Source organism: Anser cygnoides, chromosome 14 (genome assembly GCF_040182565.1).
Source record: "Anser cygnoides isolate HZ-2024a breed goose chromosome 14, Taihu_goose_T2T_genome, whole genome shotgun sequence".
Taxonomy (NCBI): Eukaryota; Metazoa; Chordata; class Aves; order Anseriformes; family Anatidae; genus Anser; species Anser cygnoides.
The window spans coordinates 8,533,120-8,552,322 of record NC_089886.1 but is presented as its reverse complement, the minus strand read 5'-3'; the positions used below and the strand labels follow the sequence as shown (position 1 = coordinate 8,552,322).

General features: G+C 40.7%; 1 protein-coding gene and 2 long non-coding RNA genes across 4 annotated transcripts in view; 2 read left to right on the top strand and 1 right to left on the bottom strand.

The window, feature by feature from the left end:
- EBF1 (EBF transcription factor 1) overlaps positions 1-2,932 on the top strand; it is a 315,044-nt gene extending 312,112 nt beyond the window's left edge. Inside the window, exon 17 of the mRNA XM_066977182.1 lies at positions 265-2,932. Coding sequence (XP_066833283.1) covers positions 265-389 — 125 coding nt within the window. The 3' untranslated portion in view covers positions 390-2,932. The remainder of the gene's footprint in view (positions 1-264) is intronic.
- The window catches only part of LOC106032866 (uncharacterized), a 98,985-nt gene that overhangs the window by 37,681 nt on the left and 42,101 nt on the right, over positions 1-19,203 (bottom strand). The window lies entirely within an intron of this gene.
- LOC106032867 (uncharacterized) lies at positions 16,036-17,786 on the top strand. The gene is made up of 3 exons (XR_001205079.3): positions 16,036-16,429; positions 16,851-16,973; positions 17,101-17,786. It is a non-coding gene; the product is annotated as an uncharacterized lncRNA (long non-coding RNA).

Genomic DNA, 19,203 nt, shown 5'->3' with positions numbered 1-19,203 from the left:
GAAGATCAATCTTTATACAAAATTGCTAAAGAAAAATCTTTCTTCAGTGGTACTACTTTGATTGTACTTTTCAGGCAAGAGCTTTTTGATTTACTTTACTGCCTTTAGATCATGCATTTTAGAAATTGGATGAACCTTCATACCACAGCCTGTGAAACTTTCTGTATTCTTCAAATATATTTCACCATTACCTCACTAAAACTGAGGGTGAAAAAAAAAATCATTGTAAAAGTAGCAGAGTATAAATAATGAAATCTTTTCCAGCCAGCTCAATCTGGATTCCCCACTTACTGCCGAGGAGGAACGCTGTCCTGGAGCATACACTGAGGAAGTCTGCAGCTGTCAGGCTGGATCCTCAAAGTCAGCATCTTCGATGTTCTTTCAAATGAAACCTTTTTTTGACTGTGAGTGAGGGGACTGCGAATGCGGAGAGAGAAATCAACAGCATCCACTTGCTGCAACCCTTATTTATTGGTCAGATATGCAGAATCGCATTACCGTGGTTTGTGAACTAGAAATCTGACAAGAGCAATTTGACTCTTGTATTTACATTTCTAGCAGTTTCATCTTGTCATTTGTGGTTTTCTTCAAATTAGAAAACAATTAAATGAAGACTCTGGCAAAGAAGTGGAGCCAGATGTAACAGTTTCTCTTTACTCTTTGTTAATAGCAGCAGCAGCAATGTAATTTAATTCTGTCAGCTCTTCAGCTGCTCAGCAGCTGAGGAGATATGCAAAGGAAGAACAGGATCACTCTCCTAGGATGTGCGATCAGCATCCAATACTCTATCTGCCAAACAAGAAGAGGACAGCCCTTGAACCACAGAACCACATCTCTGCTGGGACTCAGAGAGCATCACCCAAACCTCTCCGACCTTCCATACCCACTGCAGCTACTCTGACACCATTTGGAGAAGGAAGAGTCACAAGCTCAAATTACATTAATCAAAGATGAGCAAATAAATCTCCCTTTATTAAATAAAAGACATATTCCAGAAAATTGTACAGACAAAAATATTCTCTTACACAAGTGAAATGTTCATTCACAGGCAAGAATGATGCCCCTACCAAGTCAGATATTTCCAAAGATGCTTGTTTTCACTTATCTCACCCATCTGACTTCACCATGCTGGGCACACAAAATGCAGTGGATCTATTTCTACCTGTTGTAGAACAAAGTTTGCCCCACACCTGTAGCAGAGCTGTCTGGGGACAAAACTCTGAGATCATGAGATAGCTTTTCTGGGGACAGAGCTCCCAGCACAAGAGAGCAGACACCAGGACACTTTCTGCAGGAGCTTCCCAGCCTGGAAGCAGTCCCCCTTTTCCCACATCACCATGGTCAAATTATATACACAGAGAGCCAGAAAAATATTTTGGCACCTGACCCTTGATTTCTGTGAGAGCTTTGTGTCCCTCCCTGGCCTCTCATCTGTAAAAGAGGAATAACAGTACTACCCGGAAGACAGATGACAGCACATACATCAAATATTGCCACGCTGTATTTGATACTACACCAAGGATATGGTGAAATATCTTTACCTCTACATAAATACCCAAATTTATCATTTGGGGGGGGGTGTGGACGGACACTTATTGAAGCATTTGAGGGAGGAGGGGAGGCAACTGCCTGATATCAGAGATTTAAATCCTGCAAACCCAACTGGGAATTAGTCTGAAAGGAAAGCCAGTTAAAAACTTATTGTTGTTACTCCCCCATGTGCCAGCCTTCTGTCCCCACGAGGGCACTGGCACACAAGCTGCTGACTCTGCATTTGTCCCAGCTGTGGGTCAGCAGCCCCAGGGGTAGGGATGGGTGTGAGACACAGGGACTGGAGGAGAGAAATAAAGTCTTAGATCAGTGTAAAAACGTAAACCAGGTAAAAACAGAGAGTAAAAATCAATGAGCAAATCCTCATTGAAGAGACGTATCTGAGATGCCTGTATGCAGTGTGGTATTTTTTTCTGTAATTATAAATGTCCACTCATGACTGACATGACAGGACAAGTGTTTACAGACTTACCTTTTCATCTAACTGTCCATAAGAGTGGCACCATTTGGCTGTCACAAGAGAACAAAAATCAGCTGTGAATTTGCTGGAAGAAGCAGGGTTACTGGGTCTGAAGCTACATTTTAGCACTGCCAAGGTCCCCAGCCCTTGTGAAGCTGCTTTCTGCAAGGTCTGTAGAGTCAACATCCCTCCAGCCACAGGATGGATCCGTCAGCCACTGGGAATGGTTGTCCGTGATCTAAAAATGGGCTCTGAGAATTAATCTTTAATAAAGTTTGGCACTAGAGCTCCAGAAATTAAGATCAAAGGGCCATCTGAATGCTACCCTCAGGTATACAGGCACTTCTCCCATTGAAGTCACCAAAGAATTTGGCCCACAGTATGTTACTCCTCCTTATACTAATTAATTTTTATACGCTAATTTGTATGCCACATTATAGGCTTGAACTGAACACTCCAGTTTCATTTGTTTTGTGTTTTCTGGGAATAGAATTTGCTTTAAAGTGTCATATTCTAAATGGTTCTTATTATCAAGACAAAAAAAAAAGACCCAAATCTTGCAGCATTCATGTTGACCTTAAATGATTGACAATAAACTCTACTATTACTGGGATTCCTCTTCCTCTCCATAGAAGTGAACTTCTCTTAGTCTCATACACCAGTGCCAGCTGCCTAGAAACATTTTTAATTAGTGTGTATTTTTGCGCTGGAGGAAAGAACATGGCTTGTGATGATCACTCTCTTAAAGAAGATTATAATCCTAGCAGCAGAACAAGTTGCTTGTCTAGATAAGGATCAATGAAAATGCTGTACACAGAAGCTGAGAGTGGAGCCTCAAAGCTAGCAGCCTGGGCTGCGCAATTTGTGGTAATACTATATGTTAACAGCAACAGAAGCAATAAAGTCACAGCTTAAAGCCTCCGCTCCAGCCTCCTCTTGTTTCTGCTTTGGTCAGACACAGTCAAAGAAGAAAGGCTATGTTCCCAAAGCTCTGATTCAGTGATGGTCAGTCCTGGTAGATTTTTCTTGGCACACCAAACTTCAGTAATTGTGTTTATTTATCCCTGGGACTTGCACCGAGCTGGAAAGAGTAGGCCAGGTAAGCTCACTGGTGTTCAGGTTTCAGTAATACTGTTCTGCAGTTATATGTCCAAATGGAAAGTGTTTCTCTGAAACTAAACCAGGCATAAAAACAAACAAGACCCCTTCCCTAGTCTCCTCCCCAACAGCTATAACAGGTTTTATAGGAAACATATGATTGTTCTCCAAATTAATCTCACGAGAACACAACTGCTGAACTGTTGGTTCCCCTCACCTCCACTGCCCCAATAACTTTGGTGCAAAACAATTCTGGTAACAGATAGAAGTAAATTTTTTTTTCCACTATCCCAAACAGATCCAGAAGAGCACAGTCCAGGTAACACGCACTTGAGCTGACCTTATTATCCACATCAGGAAAGCGTCTACGTAACTTTTCATGGAACTGCTAGACATTAAGCATCAGAAAAAGGAATCTGATATCACCTACTGGTTTGGATTAGACTCTTCTCACCTACACCCTATATCAAATTATACAGTTCCTCAGTGTTAAAGGTACATGTAATGAAATAGAATTCAGGTGACACTTCTGGTTTACTTTTTGTATGACAAAGTACAAGGCAATACATGCAAGGGACTTCAGGAAAACTTTGCTTATAAACTACAATAAATTATCAATGTGTTTTTCTGATGTCTTTGCATTCAAAACCCCAGTAGAATTTATCCGTTAATGGATAAGAAATTAGAAGAAAACCCTACATTTTAATGTGAAGCATGCACTTGGAAACACTAGGAAACTCAGCACTTACAATTCACAACAATAATGCACTGAGGAATATTCCTCTTTAAAACCAAGACCCCAGTTAAGTGTTTTCAAGAACAACATTATTGTCTCCATGAAGATAACTGAGTCCTCATTATTTACAGTCCCTGAAATATTCAAGACTGTTAGTATGGGGGTGATCAGGAGGAGGGTGTTATTTGCTTGAGATTTTATTTTCAAGATCGTAAGGCAGTTTTTTTTTTTTTTTTTTTTTCCAGAGATTATAAGGGACACTTTCAGGGTTGCTTTATTATTATCATTATTATTATTTTTAGCATTGCATTAACAAACAAAAAAAAAAGCTGTCTTTGGAGGCTAACTACAAACTTTTCTTACTTGTTAGCTGTGTCACTTTTCTATTTCCTTGGAAAAATACTTTGTGGCTGTTCATATGGAGAAATTTTTGCTTCGATTACCAGTAAGTTTCCAGGAATTGTGGACGAAAATAATATTTTGATTGTGCTAGGAAAGTAATTCCTGTTACTTAGCACTGTAGTAAGCACTGTGTTGGACCTCCATTTTGTTGTGTCTTTGGGAAAGTTCAGAAATAAAATTGTATTGGTGCAGGGTTATTTAGACCAGTGAAAATCAAGATGGTCCCTTACCTTTCATCCTTTAGTGGGAGATGCCTTGGCTAATCCCTCCATGCCGGGAAGTAGAAGATGACGAGGAAAGATGGGACAGAGCTATCTTTGCAAGCAGAGGAAGGGGATGACGGAGCAGGACCCAGAAGATGCTCACCTACTAATGTTGTCTGGAAAGGCCATAGAGAGAAAGAAAACCAGAGAGACCTGAGAGCAGTGAATGAACTGGGAGAAGCTGGGCTAGGGGCCAGCAAGAAGAAGATGACCTGGTAGGGAAGGCCACAGCTGCAGCATTAAAGTAATAGTCTCAGCAGGAAAAAAAAAATATTGTAAGAAAAAGAAAATAGATAGCTATAAGACAAAAAGAAACTTATAATATTCTTCTTTTTCTTTTTCTGTCCTATTTTAACTCCAGTAAGAAATTGCTGTGTCCATAATTGCTGCAGTGCCACCAAACCTCACCATCTTACTGAGAGCTTGGCAACTTTAATTTCTTAAAAGAAATCTAGTTCTTTACTTAAGTGACTGTAATAGTTTAGGTTTCTAGGTTTCTTTTTTTTTCCTTTTTCTTTTTTCCCTTTTTTTTTTTTTTAAAGCAAGTGCAGGATGTTTCACACTATCACTGTGCTTGAGAAAGAATTGAAATTGCATGTGCTGAAAGCCTATAAGGCATACCCAAAGATCTGAAACATTTTATAGAAATAATAAACCTGTGAGTATTAATCAAGTCTCTTTAGAACCTGACTTCTGAAGGACCTTTGTCCTAAAACTGAAGACTTTTCCAGCTGACCTGAACTTTGAGAAAAGTGAGTAATATGAAGGGGAAAACAAAAAACAAAACACCACAGAGCCCTTCAGTTTCGGCATCCTAACTTAAAGAATGTGAAGCCCTGCAATACGAAAGGTATCAGGAGGTCTCAGCAGCCCGCTGTTTCCCGTTGGTAAATACCTATTATCTTATCAGCTGGAGGACAGCCCCCATGCCATGTCTTTCCCTTTCCATCACTGTTGCATAATACAGCTTCATTTCATTTCTGAAAGAAGTTTGTTTACCAAGAGGAAAGGCAAAAAGAATATGTTTTGTCACCTCTATGCTAAACCTATTGTCTCCTTCCTAAAAGCAATCATCTTTAGATATTAAAATGGCATGATCTGGGTATTGCATAGCATTTCTTCTAATCTGTCTGCATTGCCAATTCAGTTCACAGATTGCATTCATTCTCCTTTGAAAAGCTTACATTGTTGAGTCAGAACTTTCCTAAGAAATAGCATTTGCTCACATCAGCCTTGCGTTAGTGAGGCAAGGACAAAGTCAAGAACAGAGGAGGGACTGTATTTATAAGTAGAGAGGAGAGTCAGAGGCTGGAGCTGGTTATGACATGTTTTGGAACAATCCAGATTAAAAGGCAGAAATACACCAAAGTCATTTTTTTCCTCCAGTCATGAAATAATAACAGTAAGAAAGGCATAGAGCAAAAGTCATACTTAAATGCAATGATGAATAATGCACTCTCCACCACTGGAGATCAAAAAAAAAAAAAAAAAAAAAAAGAATAAATAAGTCAGATTTTTCCCAGCCCATGTTGAGATCTATTCGGTTCTGATCTGAACTTTGCTTTTCAGACCTTCCTCTGTTAGAGGTAAAACTCAAACCTCCAGCTCCAAATGCAAGAACTTTAGGGCAATTCAGATTCTCATGCTATCTAAACCTTGTGCAGGAAGCCAGCAGCAGACATGAGAACAATCCGCAGACAAGGAAACCATCCCTTGAAATGGTTCCTCTGCTTGCCATTTCCTTTGAGCAAGAAGAACACAATGAAAGAACAAGATGTGTATATCTCTATATGTATATTTCTATCCAGCCACTGAGCTCCGTGTGCAGTACATGAATGCCCGCTTACCAAAACCCCATCTTTTTGTTGGGTTATTTTTTTATTTTATTTTTTGATTCACAGATTTTAAAAAATGCAACTTTACACACAACTTCTTTTACCGAATCTCCCCTGAGGCAGGTGAACTCTGCCACCTGGCTTTATTTTTGTTCACAGTTCAACAAACAAAATTTCCCTTGTGATACAGGCAGACGCCTCAGTTCCAGGTCTGCGTTAAAGCTTTGCTAGAGAAGCACAGAGCAAGGGCAATGGCACTGGAGTGCTCTAAGGAAGCAATTCAGAGACATCATGCTCTATCAATGCAGATTGCTAACACCAACGTAAAAGATGACATGCTGCATGGATCACTCATCTAACCCTAGAGAAGTTGTTAATAAAGACACATTTTTAATTTTGCACACAGTAAGATCATACAGGGCTCACAAAGCAGCAGAAATGTACCTATAACTCTTATGTGTATTTCCAGACAAATGATGCAGCTTTCTTTATGACATCAATTTATTTTTCACTTTGCAATTACGTAAAAACAGCAATAACATGGGAAGAGAGATGATGTGACGGATCCTAATGTTGAATTATTCATTGCCCTTCAGCTGCTGACTTCACATCAGACAGTTCCCAATGCACCTCGCATAAATCACAGTGGATCTTTTTTTTGCCACAACCACTCTAAGATCCTATCGGGTGCTTTTTCACCTAAACACCATAGGATAATGGTCTTCTTTCAAGGAGGAGATGTGCATACATTGATTGGAAGGGAGGTCTGTCTCCTGCAGTCATTGATGTTTGGTGAGGAGGGATAGCAATGTAAAGCAATGAAAAAGATGTGTCGGATGCATAGGGTTTATATAGATATTGTCATTATATATATGTGTTGTTACAGTGAAGTATGTAGGCATGTACTTCGGTATACATAATGTCTAATATCTGATAAACTGCATTACTTTGCAGAGTTCATTCTCATAAGGATAGCAACACTGTAAAATGTTTGGTGAAAACAGAGAAATTAATTTCATTGTCTCTGTTTTGCATTTAATTATTTATTTGCTATATTCACTTCCTAGAGCTTGGTCTTGATCAGATAAACTTTGGTTCCACCTTGGGGCAAAGTGTCCAGGGTTTGCCACGTCACAGAACACCCACAAAGAACACTGCAAACTGCAAAGGAACATGGTAACCTTATTGAACATTCAAAAGAAAGTTGCTGCATGCCAAACACTACACTGGCTTCCAGACTAGGGAAGGGTTAAGCAGTGTATTTCATTCCTACTTCCCAGGCCCTTGGGCTGGTTAATCATTGCTGACTGTGAGCTCTTCAGGGATTTGGATTTTTACTGTTCTGCCTGCACGGGGTCTATTACAGTGGGACCCCTTCTCACTTGTTCCATACATGCTATGACCTATGCTATGGTGAATGGTAAAAACATCATTCTTAAGATATTTCCATCTTTCAGTAGGTAATGTCTCCACCAACAACTTTTTTAAGGATGGCTTGGCATGCTATTTTATTGTGCTGCAAAGGAACAAATGGGTAAATCTCCTTCTCCCCATTTTCCCTCAAGCTACTTTTGACACCTTCACAGATCACAAGGGGCTCAGAAACAAGCCCAGATTACTGTGGCAGAACAAATTGGCATACCTCAGCTGAGCTATGGCAACAGTCAATATATTATCTCTTAGCCCTTACAGCAGTTGCAGGGTGGTGCCACTTCCCCAAGCCTGGCATGAGAGGTGTTGAAGCAGAGTTGGCATACACAGGCAGTTACAGTAGATCAGCTGACATGAAATAATATATTAAGTCACATATAATGTCTCCAAGGCTTAGGATCCAGTTTTAATTCATGTACTACCTCATGTAGTAACCTAGAGAACTGCCTACAGCAAAGATTGTCTTTCAACTACATGGGCAATTTTGTTCTGTACATTGTGCAATAGCGTTTGTGTCCATCTGCTCCAATGATTTTTTTTTGACATACTATTTGCTTCTCTGAAGCTTTATAATGGAATTTATTCCTATTAGTAGTATTTGTTTGTAATATGGCAGCTCCGTCTTGTTGGCACTGAAAAAGTAGAAATTAAAAAAAGTATCCCTGCATGGAAGAGTTTAGCCATGCTCTTGCTTACATTAAATTGTCCACCTATGCCAGGAGCAGGAGGATGCAGAAACAAAAGGATACCAAAGAACAAGAGGAAAAGCAAAGAATCCTCAATAGGAGCTTTTCTGTCACAGGGTAATGTTAGTTTTCAGGATAGTTGGGCTCTAGCATAGCTATCAAGGCCTATTTTAGTTTAATATTTGATATATTTTATGATTTCATAGTTCATATATGACCACAGAAAATGATATTTCATAAATGTATATCACAAATATATTCAACATCACCATTAATTTGACTTGCAGTATTAGCACTTTTTTTTTCTTTTTTTTTTTTTCTTTTTTTTTTGTAAGTAGATAGTAGAAACTGAGAATCAGACCAAATAAGGGACTTTGGCAAGAGGGGATCTATAGCAAACCTAGAACTTGGTTCCAGGTCTCCCAAGTCCCAGCCCAAGGTGAAGACTAAGCAGGAATATTCATGTGCACAAGCACTTGCAGGATCAGGGCCTGCAACCGTAATCCAACTTGGATGTAATCCAGCTTGGATGAAATTTAATTTTCTCATGAGATCTCAGAAAAAAAATGCTGGTTTCATGAAAATATAACATTACTATTGATTTTTTTTAAGCTGTAAATTGGGCAAATACAGACGTAAATGCAAACCACAAAATACTTGAACAGATGCACAAAGGACATCCAGTCACCAGACTAAAATCATTGGAAACTTGCTTCCCCCCACCCTTTCTTTCTGTTTTTTTCTGTATTTTGTTAACATTTAGAAAAGAACAAAATATGTATTTCTGACCTCTTTGTTAAAAATATCACAAGATTCATTAAGAGAAGTATTTGGAAACCTCAAAACTCTTCTCCATTTCCATGAATACCTGAAATCTAATGCCTCTTATTAAGCAGAAAAGGATGAACTGTTATGTGTAGCTGACAAAAATAATTGTGAGCTGAAGAATGGCATGTTCATTGCAAGTTGCTGGTAATGATTTCATGCAAAGGATTAGAGAGCTGGAGGGGGGGAGCCGAGCTGAAGTTTGTTTACAGACAAAGGGAGCCTGTGTGTGGGGCGCTGGGAGCTCCCAGAAATTGTTGAGCTCCCAAAGACAATAGGAGAGGGGGATTTTCTGCTCTTGTAAGGCAACTTCCTACGGCAAATGCTTTAGACCTGGCTGTTTACCATCAAATACCTAAATACGAACGGCTAATTTCCAAAGTGTCAGCTACTCCCACAGATGGCAAGGGGACTTCGGGATGATCAGAAGCACTGGCTGCAGAAAGATCCCCCTCCCTCTCATTATAAAATTGCAGCCAAATGAAATAAAAATGACTTTCATTTAAATGGTCCTGTGTAGAATTTATCTTTCTTGCTCAAACGGAACTAAGAAAACTCCAAAATGCTGGTTTCAAAAACAGAAAGCTTTTCCATTTCTTCTAACGAAACCAGATTTTCTCCAAACAGCGTAAGCGTTACTTCTGGGAAATCCTGATTAGCTGAATAGTTATTTCTCCATTAAAAACAGTTGTAATGTAAAATTATTTAACCGTTCCTAAAATGTACACTTCTGTAAATCTAATACATTACAACTAAGAACCAAAATATTAATTTGGAAACCTAACCTACCTATTCAGGATTAAAAAATATGCTGGCTTTGTTTCTTAAAATAATTAAACTGTCTTAAACTGAATTTTAAAACATTAAAGTAAAACGTATTTTAGTGTTACAGACAGTAAAACGATACAGATACTATCAGCTTGAATGGATTACACTGAAAGAATGCCATCTGCTAAAACCAAAATGTTTACTTGAATGACTGAACAATGTTGATCAATAAATACTTGGGTGTTATTGATACTGCCCTCTGCACGAGCTGTAGTTCCTTTTTGAACCAGACATGCTTTTGTTCCGTAATCAACTTTTATTTTTCAAACTTTAATCTCTGCAAGAAAAAGACAGAAAGAGGCTAATGACAGTGCTTAAAACAAAGCACCGAGTGTGCCGCAGACCACAGAGCCAGGCTAGAGGCTGCTTAGCGCTGTTGAGACATCTGCTCCTCTCTCTAGTGCTACACGAAGCGCGTTATACACGGAATGCGACCGGCTGTATAATTTACAAATCATTACCATTGCTTTAGCCTCTTAATATCACTAAATCTCCTTCTCCCCTCCCTTTTCACCCCCTCCCGCTCTTTCCCTGCACTATATTTGTATCTGGGAGGCTGCGTTCAAGCATTTGGAGATGATGTTTCCTGTGGAAACCTTTGAATTATTTCAACAATTTCACAGCATGTTGCTTTTCTCTTCTGTTCCGTGCTGCCTTGTTCTGGTGATTGGTACTAACAGTAATAGGAAAAATGGTAAAGAAAACAATGCCAAGACCAGCTCTGCCAGAGGAATCCTAACGCAGCACAAAGATCTGATTTCAATTAGATCTGCTCCAGGGAAAGAAATACTGCAGCGGGGAATTGATCCTCCGCTGAAATCAGCTACATCGTGCTGGGGTTCCTGCACTGGGAGGCGGGGGCTTGGCCGCGGGACGTGCCGCTCAGCCCTCCTGCTTCCCCAAGCCCGCTTCCCAGCCCTGTAAACAGCAACAGATTGTGCGCTGGAGTCCACTTCACACTACCCCTGCCAACAAACCGTGCAGTGTCTGAACGCTTCTAATATATTTAATGTGGATTCCAGAAGACAAGCGCACTCACACACAGATTTAGTAAAATATCTGAAGAAATCCAAAACTGCTATGTGTAAAGATAATTAATTTTGACCCCCGATCCTTACCCAAAGAAAAAGGTTTTGTCTTTTTTCCCCCCTGAATGGAGACTATGATTTCCTGGTTTCTTTTAAATTTTTAATATTGCACTTTTAAAAACTTTCAAACTATTGATTCTTTTGCTGTAAACCCAGAGTCTCTTATGAAAGGTAATGAAGTGAGACAGAGAATTAAGAATGCCCAGATGTGTTGTAGCACATAAGAACAGTTTACAAGAAAAATGCAAAACTGCCAGCAGACTAGCAACGGGCTAGCTGTCTATAGAAATATATTGTGCAGGAAACCTATTGCCAAGCGTGGCTTCTGGACTTTGGTCTGGGGCATGTAAGCTCAGCTGCTACTGGCTGTGTGGAGAAATTGAGCATATACCATTTTTATGATGGTTCAGAGCAGCTTACTCCATTCCTCAGCAAGGAAGCTATAGTTGTTTCTGGAAGCAGGAATATATATGAAGGGCTCCTAATTACACTGAGTAGCTGGCCTGGACCTGCTGCCGGGAAGGAAAAAAGCATTTCTGCCCAGCCTGTTGTTAACCCTGCCTCTTCCTCCCGCTCTCCGCAGCCCAGCACCTGCCTGGTCCCTCGACCCCTCTCCTCACCCTGCTTTCCTCCCCCCTTCCTCCTCTTTGGGGTGATTGAGCCCCAGATTTCTGCAAAAATCTGCTACTAAATGCAATTCTTACTTTCTGAGCTTTCCTGCTAATTTCACAAAGCAACTTCTTGTGCAAGCACAACCCTCCATAGGTTAAGTTTGAAGGATCAGGCACTCAGTCACACATGCTATTAGGTTGCAACAGAAATAGTCTATTGAAAAATATACACATTCCCAGCTTTCCCTTAAATTAAATTTCCTATCCTATTCCTCATGTGGGTATGGTCATTTTTAATTTAAATTTGTTAGAAATAGACATTAATTTTAAGGAGATTTCATAAATCCCATGCCAATGTTATAAAGCAAGCATGTAAATATGTCAGTTTGCAGAAAGCCAGGCTTTAAAAAAAAATACGAAAGAGCATAACACTGCTGACATTCCCATCATGTGCTGAAATTTCTGTCCAAAGCTGCTTTCTATCTCAGTGGCAAGGAACCATTTTTGAATAGCAGAGATAAACAGACGTGCAGAACCTCTGCGCCGCTCCTTGGCAGAGCGCGCACGTCAGCCGCGAGCAGGCTGCTCCTCGCTCCGCAGCTGTCCCGCTGCCAGCACCAAGCCATGGGGTGGAGGTGCAGCCTCAGCACCTTGAAAGGCCAGGCAGGAGATGGGACCAGCGTCACCCATGGGAAAACTCACACCAAATGCTTTCTCCCTCCTTTCTAAACCTTTCCAACTTCCCATCCCATTCCCAGGAAGAAACAGGAGAGAGCAAGGGGGTCAATGTGGAGACGTAGGGCTCTTGCACTCTCTTCCAGTGCTTTGCCCAGCGTGGTGTGGATATGCAGGGTACCAGGAATCTGGCCCTCTCCCATGGGGGAAATTTTCCACAGACTTACAGATCTCAAAGTGCTCTGCAGCTCCCATCCGTCAGGGCTTGGAGGCAGCAGGAAAAGCAGTGCCGCAACATTTCTCCTTCAAAACTTAGGAAAAGTTGAGCTTATCCAGAAAGGGCCCTTCTGCCATCCAGCTTTGGTTCCCTTATTTACAGAGCAACATTTATTCCTATTGCCCTCCTGCCTGTTGCTATTTATAATATAGGGAAGCGTTTTTCATACAAAATACCAGGGAAAAGTTTTCCTGGGCTGCTCGGCACGTCTCACAAGGGCTGCTTTGTGTCCCTTGCTAAGGGCTTGCCATTTGGGGAAGCTGTAGGTCTGTAAGTAACAAAAAAAGTTATAGGAGAAAGTGCTTAGCGTTTTGTTGCAGTCCTTGAAAGTCTTTACAAGAAGCTGAGTTTTTGGAGCAGATAACCCAGCCATGCAGAGAGTCAGCTGCGATTTCTCTCAACACATTACTCTAATTTTCTCCTTTTCTATTGATCTGCAGGGTACCACCTCTTCAAACTCCAGACAAATTGATCCTCTGAGTAACATCTGTGCACACTATTAATCTTTTTCACACATTTGATGTTCCACATTACTGGACACAGGACACACACTATGACTCAAGTGTTAATCAACTAATACCCGAAAATTAGGCTTGTGTCTACTGTATAAACATTGACAGACTATCCATCACCTGCCTGAGTGAATAAATGAATTTTGCCTCTGTAGCATGCATGGTAGCACTCTGTGGCCGGGAATATTTACTGTGCTTTGAGGACATCATACACTGAAGCCAATGTGCAGGCACCATCAGGCAGCCAAGGGTGCAGGACGGCACGCAAACGAGGGGCGGGTGGTGGACCCCTGCCTACCCGAGCAGATCAAGCTGCTGGTGATTATTGCAACTGACTTTTCTCAGTGTATGCAGAAAGGAAAAAAAAGGTGGAAAGCCACTGGCCAAATGGCTAAGGCTACTCCACAGATGCCCCAGGCTACTAGCCAATGCGGGTCCCAGAAGGAAAATGGAATGCACCATACCCAATTTTACTGCATGTTACCTGATTACTGGGTGTTCACCACTGGTACAAAAGGTCCCAAACTTCAAGAGTATCAAACCTTGTTTCAATGCTTCCACGCAAGACCAAGCAAGGCTTGGAATGCAAAATCTTCGACATGGCTCCGTATTTTTTTGTTGTTGTTTTTTCCCCTGCATCCATCGAAACAGATGGTTATTTCTTCCTAGGAGTTGGTAGAGCAATCTGATTGCAATGTCTGATTGTGATCATTGCTGACTCTGACACCCTCCTGGCAGGCTCCTCTCTTCTGTTACGTCAACTTCCATTTAACAGAAAAGAAAGGGGGAGAGGAGCAGAGGCACAGCCGAGTGGTGGTGAGTTGGGGTCCCTGCTCGGGCCAGGCTGCGCTGCAGCAGGAGCAGGCAGGTCAGTGGCCCCCACCCCAGCACGTGAAAAGGGCCAGAAAGATTCTGACTGAGTTTAATAAAAGGCAGTCAGAGCTTTGCTGCAGCATTGTTTCTGAGAAGGACAAAACTGTTTGAATCAGCTTTGTTCCATGTTTTTTTTTTTTTTTTTAGCGTCTTTCTTGGACGAGGAAAGTTATCCAGGGAGGGTCTTTTTTGACAACTTCCTGAAAGCATCTAAAAAATCTGGAAAATTAAATATATGAGGTTATTTGGCAACTAAAAAGTGAAACATTGTATCTACAAAAATTAAGCTGTTGGGTTTTTGATGGATGCCTGAAAACTTTGGGAGAAAAATTCCAATGAAAAACAACCTTTGCTAGTAACAAAAATAATTTCCTCCTCACCAGGAGAGATTAATTCTCTTACATTCCCCTCTCAGGCTGGAATTCCTCATGCTCCATCTTTTTCTAATAGTAATCTATTTTATTTTCTCTCTGCAAAGCAGGGCAGAGGCCCCACACTAAATGGGGAGGGAGGAAGGCTGAAAGGGTCTGCACTTGGGGTAAGGACTGGGTGGGAGAGGACATGAAAGCAGACTGGGCTGCACAAGTCAGCCCCAGAGTCACTACAGCTGCCTTGGGGTGAAAGAGAAGCATGTGCAAATCAGGTCTTTGATGGGGCTAAGCCAGTCTGGAGCTGCCCCTCTGCCTCCTGACTTTGCAGGAACTGCAGTGTAAGTGTGTCCTTAATTGAGGCCCATCAGCTAAAGCACTGCAGGTGGGATGTGTGCTTTTCGGCAGTCACTGGCTTATCCCTACACCACCCTGTGCCAGTGGTCCCCCTGCATCTCTCCATGCCTCCAACCAATGTGGAAGTACGAATAACAAAAACAAAACAAACAAAACAAAACAAAACAAAAATCTCAGCAGCAGGTAAATAAAAAACAGCAGCAATATTAAAAAAAAAAAATAGCAATGAAAACAAGAGACTTTCCCACATACATTTACACACACACATGCACTCATACACAATTGATTGTTTCTTCTACAATGGCTCCATGAAGAAACAAAGAGTGTTACAAATTTAAGCACTCAGAAATCCACACAATTCTTGCTCTAGATCAGCACAAGGTGGTCACAAGGGGCAGAAATGACACCAGCATTTAATCTCAGAGTTTCTCATGCAATTACTCCAAGAGAAAGCACACACCGCTTGCATATTTCACTGAAGCCTAATTTTTCTGTAAATGTCTCAGGCACCGAAAGCACCACATCTAAACAGCTCTGTGGGTCCCTAATCCTGCCACCTGGCAGATAATCCTATTATCTGCTGCCTATCTGCTGTGCACGGGATCAGACCCGAGTGCACTGGATGGTCTCCTAGGAGAGTGGACAAGTAGCCTTGAACCACACCAAAAGAGCACCGAACTGCTTTCCCCCTAACCCAGGGAGCACTGTCACCTTTAGGGGGTGGTATGGAAGGGCAATAGCTCCATCACCCTGTTGGTTTTTTTGTTTGTTTGTTGGTTTGGTTTTTGTTTGTTGGTTTGTTTTGTTTGTTTAAAAATGAAAGCATTTGGTCAGTGAAGAATCTCTTCATGAGTATGCAAAGGTGCCATACTGATGCTCAGAGAGATGCTTGCATGGTATGAATCAAGTACCATCCCTATGTGCAGTTTTTTATGAGCAAAGAACAGCCAATAAAACTGGTCACAGGTAATTATCTAGATTCCCTCCCTCACACCAAATATCACCAGGAGGCACCTCACTCTCTCTTGCAATAGCTAGGAGACCAACGCGCATGTCCAGGCTGCTGGACGCCACTGCAGATACCAAGCGTATAAACACTAGACAACATCAAATTTAATATCTGCAACTTTTACAGCCCTGACACCCACATGCTGATCTGCATAAGGGTGAGGGGGTGATTAGAAACAAAACAGAAAAACAATCTTTAAAATCTACTTAATTGCCTGTATCTACCCTCCATTCAGCCCGGAGAATTGTTCCTGGTATCAGCTGATGTGGGAGGTGAACCGTGAAAAAAACAGGTTTCACTCAAAATAATTCCATTAGGGCCTGAAATGGCTGGGTGAAACATGAGTAAGGGAAATCATCACAGAAACACAACAGCTGGGCTCCATGACGTCACTCGCAGGAATCAAAGGAAATGAGCTTATGAGTTATGCATAAAAGGGGTTTGTTTGTTTGTTTGTCTACTTACAAGGTTACAGTTTGTTTTCTGAATGACAACAACAAAAACAAGCTTTGAAAAATTTAGTCCTGATATTTTGCTCTTTAAGGTAAATCATTTTGCATTTATTGTAGCTGACAAGGAAATAAAATGCCTGAAATCCTTTTTGTTTTCTGTGCATGAAGACAAATTATTGTAGAAGCTATAGTACCATATGCTTCCAACAAAAATACAGTAGTACACTATCTAAAAAGTTATGAAAAAAAAAAAGAATGCAGTGGTTAACATCTATATTATTGTTGCTGTCATTTGTTTGCATGTTTTGACCTTATTGGATAGCTTATCAGTAACTAGTTCTTCACAAACGTCATGTTTATTGTCAAGGGATATCAAATAAATGACAAATAACTGCTTTTAGAGTTCAAAGAGCAAAAAAATAACACAAGCCAGGATATTTACTGCAAAGGCTTCTGCCTCGTGTTTAGCTCACTCGCTTGTGTCTTACTCCAACATGTGCCTGAATCTTTAAGCCACAGCCTAGAAGACAAATTGGAAATCAAGGAAGCATTGCAGACAGACAGACCAGCTTCTATTTCCTTCAACAGTATGGGTTGAGGTCAACAGAAACCAGCTCTATAGTTGCTGGTTTCAAGGTAATCCACTTAATTATGTAGCAAAAAATAATTTACTAAATAATGCCATTCCTTACAATGCTCTTGTTACTGCTGGAGGGGTAAACAATCATTTCTGACAGATTCTTTTTTTTTTTCATGGAAACAGGAAGAAGAGCTATGAAGTCAGAGAGCTGGGATGGGATTCTCCCCACCAGAGCCACCACCCATGCTCCTTTCACCATAAAAAAAAAGAGTAACATCTCCTGAAGCAACTTGTGCTAGCATAACATACATCTCAGGCACGATCCCCTTCAGGTGGGGTGAGTTCCCTCTGGATTATGCATGGTCTAGGTAACTACTTTGACTAAAAGTACAAGAATTTACTTCTACCTGCAGTGCCTCTGCAGTGCAGCTCACTCAGGCCCATGGTGGTCCTCGCTCCTGGCCGTACCCCTGACTCCTTTCCTGATGGACCTTCTGTCCCTGTGTTCCTTCTGGGCATGCCCAGCCTCACATCCCAGTTTCTGTCTCCCAGGTTTGGCTCCTGCCTCACACCGTGCCAACCTTATTCCGGTTTACAAGGCTGTAGCCTCAGACATTATCATAAAAAAGTGTCCACCGTAAAGATTTCCCCATAAAAAAAAAACAACTCTGTTCACAAATAAATTAAGAATGTGCTTAAATCCCAGCGAAAGCAACGGAACATAAGCATGTGTTGAAAGCCTTTCCTGAATGGGGTCCTATTGCCTTGCTCTTCTTAAAACCTATTTCAGTTGAGCTCATATTTCTTGTTGGCAAGAACTTAAAAAGGAAAGAAGGAAAACACTTTTCCTATAAACGTTGAGCTTAATAGACCACTCTAGTATCCTTAATTGCCATATTTTTGTGTATTGATGTAAATACTTATTAATGGACTTTTCCAAGGAAAAAGTTATTCATATCAAAAGGTATTTTGTATCAAAACTACACAGCCAAATGAGTTTGCACTATTGTACACCATAACGTTTTGCAAAGTTAATTAACCTAGATGGCTGGAATGTGGGAGAATGTTTTGTTTCCAAATGGAGAGTGATTACAATATACTGGAGGCTGCTGTCTTGCCAACTTCCTTTTAATCAACTTTTTCTGTATGGAATGAAGGCCATGAAACATCTTAAAACTGCAAGCAACCTCTTCTCTCAAAAAAAAGAACGAGGCAGATTTTTTTTTTTTTAAGTGGGTGAAGGAATCCACTGATGTAATAAATATATCCATGTATTCCAAGTATAACTTGGAGCCAGTCTAGTTATAAACTCCTTAAGATCAAGGTTCATCATAAAACTGGGCCCTACCTTTATTTTCGTAATAGTAGCGGTTGCCACTAGAATTCCTGAACCCCTTCTTCACGCCATCTGGAATGCATACATGAGCAAGTTTATGATGAAAAATATACTGTGCATTAGAGCTGGATTTTTTAGGGTAAAAGCAACTACAAAGGCAGTAATGTGCAGGGATTGTACATTTATTTTATTACAAGAACCAATGTGTTCTTTTCCTTTTGGTCTAACCATGCTGAAGACAGATCTTAGAAGCAAGCTTTGCAAATGAGTGCTATGGTATAGTTGTTCATTACATGGCCAGGTTTGTTCTGTGCTATCTGGAAACTAAAAAGACACACTTAAGTCTTTATCTACTGAATCCTGTCACTGTTTGTTTAATTCATTATATAGAATTTCAGCTGTTATTTCCAAGGTCAGTCCATGTCAGGTTTTATGGATAAAACCATGTCACCCCAATACCTCAGCATATGTAACTTCCATCACTGTTGTATTGGGACAACAGGTAACAAAACTCACTTTGGTGGCTTCCATGGTGTCACTGCAGTTGACAAGTGCTGGCACAGTCACCTTATAAGTTTGCTTACAATTGTCAGAAGCCAACTCTTAATCAAAATTTATGTCCAGACTGTATTTTCTATTCTGAGACTCTGTTTTCTATTCTGTGTTTTTTTGTTGTGGTGGTGGTGGTTGGTTTTTTTTTTTTTTTTTTTTTTTTGTCTTTTCTGTTTGGTTTGGTTCAGTTTGTTGGTGTTTTTTTGGTTGGTTGGTTGCTTGCTTTTTTTTTTGGGGGGGAAGGGTTGGTTGATTGCTTTTGTTTAGCAAGAATACTGTGAAAGTTACCTTCTCTCTATTTTTCTTTACAAATTTTCAGCCTAAGTATACTAAATTTTGCTACAACCAAAAGTGGTAAAATAAAATTATATATTTTGGGTTAAGGAATCCTCTGGTTC